Raw genomic sequence first — 2,500 nt, 5'->3', positions numbered from 1 at the left:
GTGAGTGTGTGGTGTGTGTTAGACATTACTATCTAGAGGTGTATTGTGTGTGTGTGTGTGTGTGTTTGTGTGTGTGTGTTAGACATTATGTGTGTCTAGATCTGTCTTCGACTGGAATCCCTAGAAAGGCTTTTCTGTTTTAGAGAGTCAGAGTGTGTGTCTGTACGTATGTGTGTGTTATTCTGGTCAGGCACTGGTGGGGCAGCCCTCTGTGAGACGAAGCAGGACCCTACACGGCACAAAGGGACCCTTTCACTCTCTCCACATGTCCTCTGACAGATCACACACATGTGTGTGTGTGTGTGTGTGTGTGTGTGTGTGTGTGTGTGTGTTGGGGGGGTGGGGCAAGTGTATATGTGTTAATGTGTGAACTATGTATGTAGGTGGAAGGTGTGTCTAGGCTGTGTGTATGTGTGGCTTGTGTGTGTGTGTGTGTGTGTGTGTGTGTGTGTGTGTGTGTGTATGGATCATGCCTAGGATAGGAGGGCGCTTGTGTGTGTGTGTGTGTGAATGAAAGTGTGTGTTTGTGATCTCATACTGTGTGTGTGTGTGCGTGTGTGTGTGTGTGTCCTCACCACACTGAGCATAGGTGGGGTCTTGCGGTAGCGGCCCTTGCTCTTGTCCATCAGAGACTCGCTGATGAGTTTGGGCTCCAGAGGCTCGGGCTTCACCAGGATGGGGGCCTCTCTCTCTGCTGGACACACACACACACACACACACACACACACATCAGCCTCAGGACAGGACACACACACACACACACATCAGCCTCAGGACAGGACACACACACACACACACACACATCAGCCTCAGGACAGGGGACACACACTCACACACATCAGCCTCAGGACAGGACACACACACACACACACACATCAGCCTCAGGACAGGACACACACACACACACACACATCAGCTTCAGGACAGGAGACACACACACATCAGCTTCAGGACAGGACACACACACACACACTTCAGCCTCAGGACAGGACACACACACACACACACACATCAGCCTCAGGACAGGACACACACACACATACACACACACATCGGCCTCGGGACAGGGGACACACACACATCAGCCTCAGGACAGCACAAAGATCAGCACAGGCATCAGTCATTGTGTCTGTGTGTCTGTGTGTCTGTGTGTCTGTGTGTCTGTGTGTGTCCCCTGTCCTGAGGCTGATGTGTGTGTGTGTGTCCCCTGTCCTGAGGCCGTGTCTGTGTCTGTGTGTCTGTGTGTCTGTGTGTCTGTGTGTCTGTGTGTCTGTGTGTCTGTGTGTCTGTGTGTCTGTGTGTGTGTTTCTAACCTGGCTCAGGCTTGGCCACCAGTGAGCCCATGCGTCTCCTGAGGTTTGGCCGGTTCTCACACACCTCTCCTGGTTCCGTCTTCACACACCCTGACTACAAGCAAACAAAGAATGGAATTAGACCTCACACACACACACACACACACACAGCCCCTACAGACATCACACTCACACACACACACACAGCCCTTACAGACATCACTCATACACACACACACACACGCACACACACAGCCCCTACAGACATCACTCATACACATACACACACACAGACACACAGCCCCTACAGACATCACACTCACACACACACACACACACACACACACAGCCCTTACAGACATCACTCACACACACACACACAGTAACTTTAGTTGAGTGGTGAGAATGTTGTCAGAGTCAGAAAGGGGAAGAGAGGGCGCTGAGACCAGTCACGTGACCTCACATACACACACACACACACACACACACACACACACACACACACACACACACACACACACACACACACTGACGTAAGCATAACGTTTTCATAACGGACACTGACCACTAACTGCCTGTTATCTCTCTACACATACACACACAGAGTACACTCACACATAGCACACACACAGAAAATGGCCGCCAATGGCCTATCAAAATTCAGTAGCCATTACGTGTGAAAATAGCGAATCTTAATGAAATTTCCGTAGGTTCATTCATAATGGCATATAGTAACTGTAGGTTCATTCATAATGGCATATAGTAACTGTAGGTTCATTCATAATGGCATATAGTAACTGTAGGTTCATTCATAATGGCACACACACACACACACAGACACACACACACACACACACACACACAGAGGAACTTTAGTTGAGTGGTTCATAATGGCATATAGTTACTGTAGGTTCATTCATAATGGCATATAGTAACTGTAGGTTCATTAGTACTCTGTGATGTGATGGGCTCTACAGTAGGCCGTGATGGCGCACACACACACACACACACACACACACACACACACACACACACTCTGTGATTGGGGCCAATGATTTTCCGCGATAACGGAAAACGGACGGAATTCGCGGAATGAACACTTTGAAACGGAATTGCAACTTTGAAACGGAAACATCATTTTGTGCATACAAATCGCCCAAATTCCCCTGTATTTTGGGCTGCAAGGCTATATTTCTTTCAAATAAACA

At 48.7% G+C, this 2,500-nt stretch overlaps 1 protein-coding gene across 3 annotated transcripts in view; it reads right to left on the bottom strand.

Moving 5' to 3' along the window:
- The window catches only part of kdm5bb (lysine (K)-specific demethylase 5Bb), a 38,511-nt gene that overhangs the window by 19,257 nt on the left and 16,754 nt on the right, over window positions 1-2,500 (bottom strand). For 2 of the 3 annotated variants that reach the window (XM_031566829.2, XM_031566830.2), the window contains exons 7-8: window positions 1,314-1,407; window positions 576-694 (exon numbers count right to left, since the gene is read on the bottom strand). In XM_031566829.2, the coding sequence (XP_031422689.1) occupies window positions 576-694; window positions 1,314-1,407 (213 nt within the window). The remainder of the gene's footprint in view (window positions 1-575; window positions 695-1,313; window positions 1,408-2,500) is intronic. The other variant, XM_031566831.2, reaches the window with a different exon arrangement.

This window comes from Clupea harengus, chromosome 4, assembly GCF_900700415.2.
Source record: "Clupea harengus chromosome 4, Ch_v2.0.2, whole genome shotgun sequence".
Classification (NCBI taxonomy): domain Eukaryota; kingdom Metazoa; phylum Chordata; class Actinopteri; order Clupeiformes; family Clupeidae; genus Clupea; species Clupea harengus.
The sequence above is the reverse complement of the archived record's forward strand: the minus strand, read 5'-3'. Positions and strand labels throughout refer to the sequence as shown.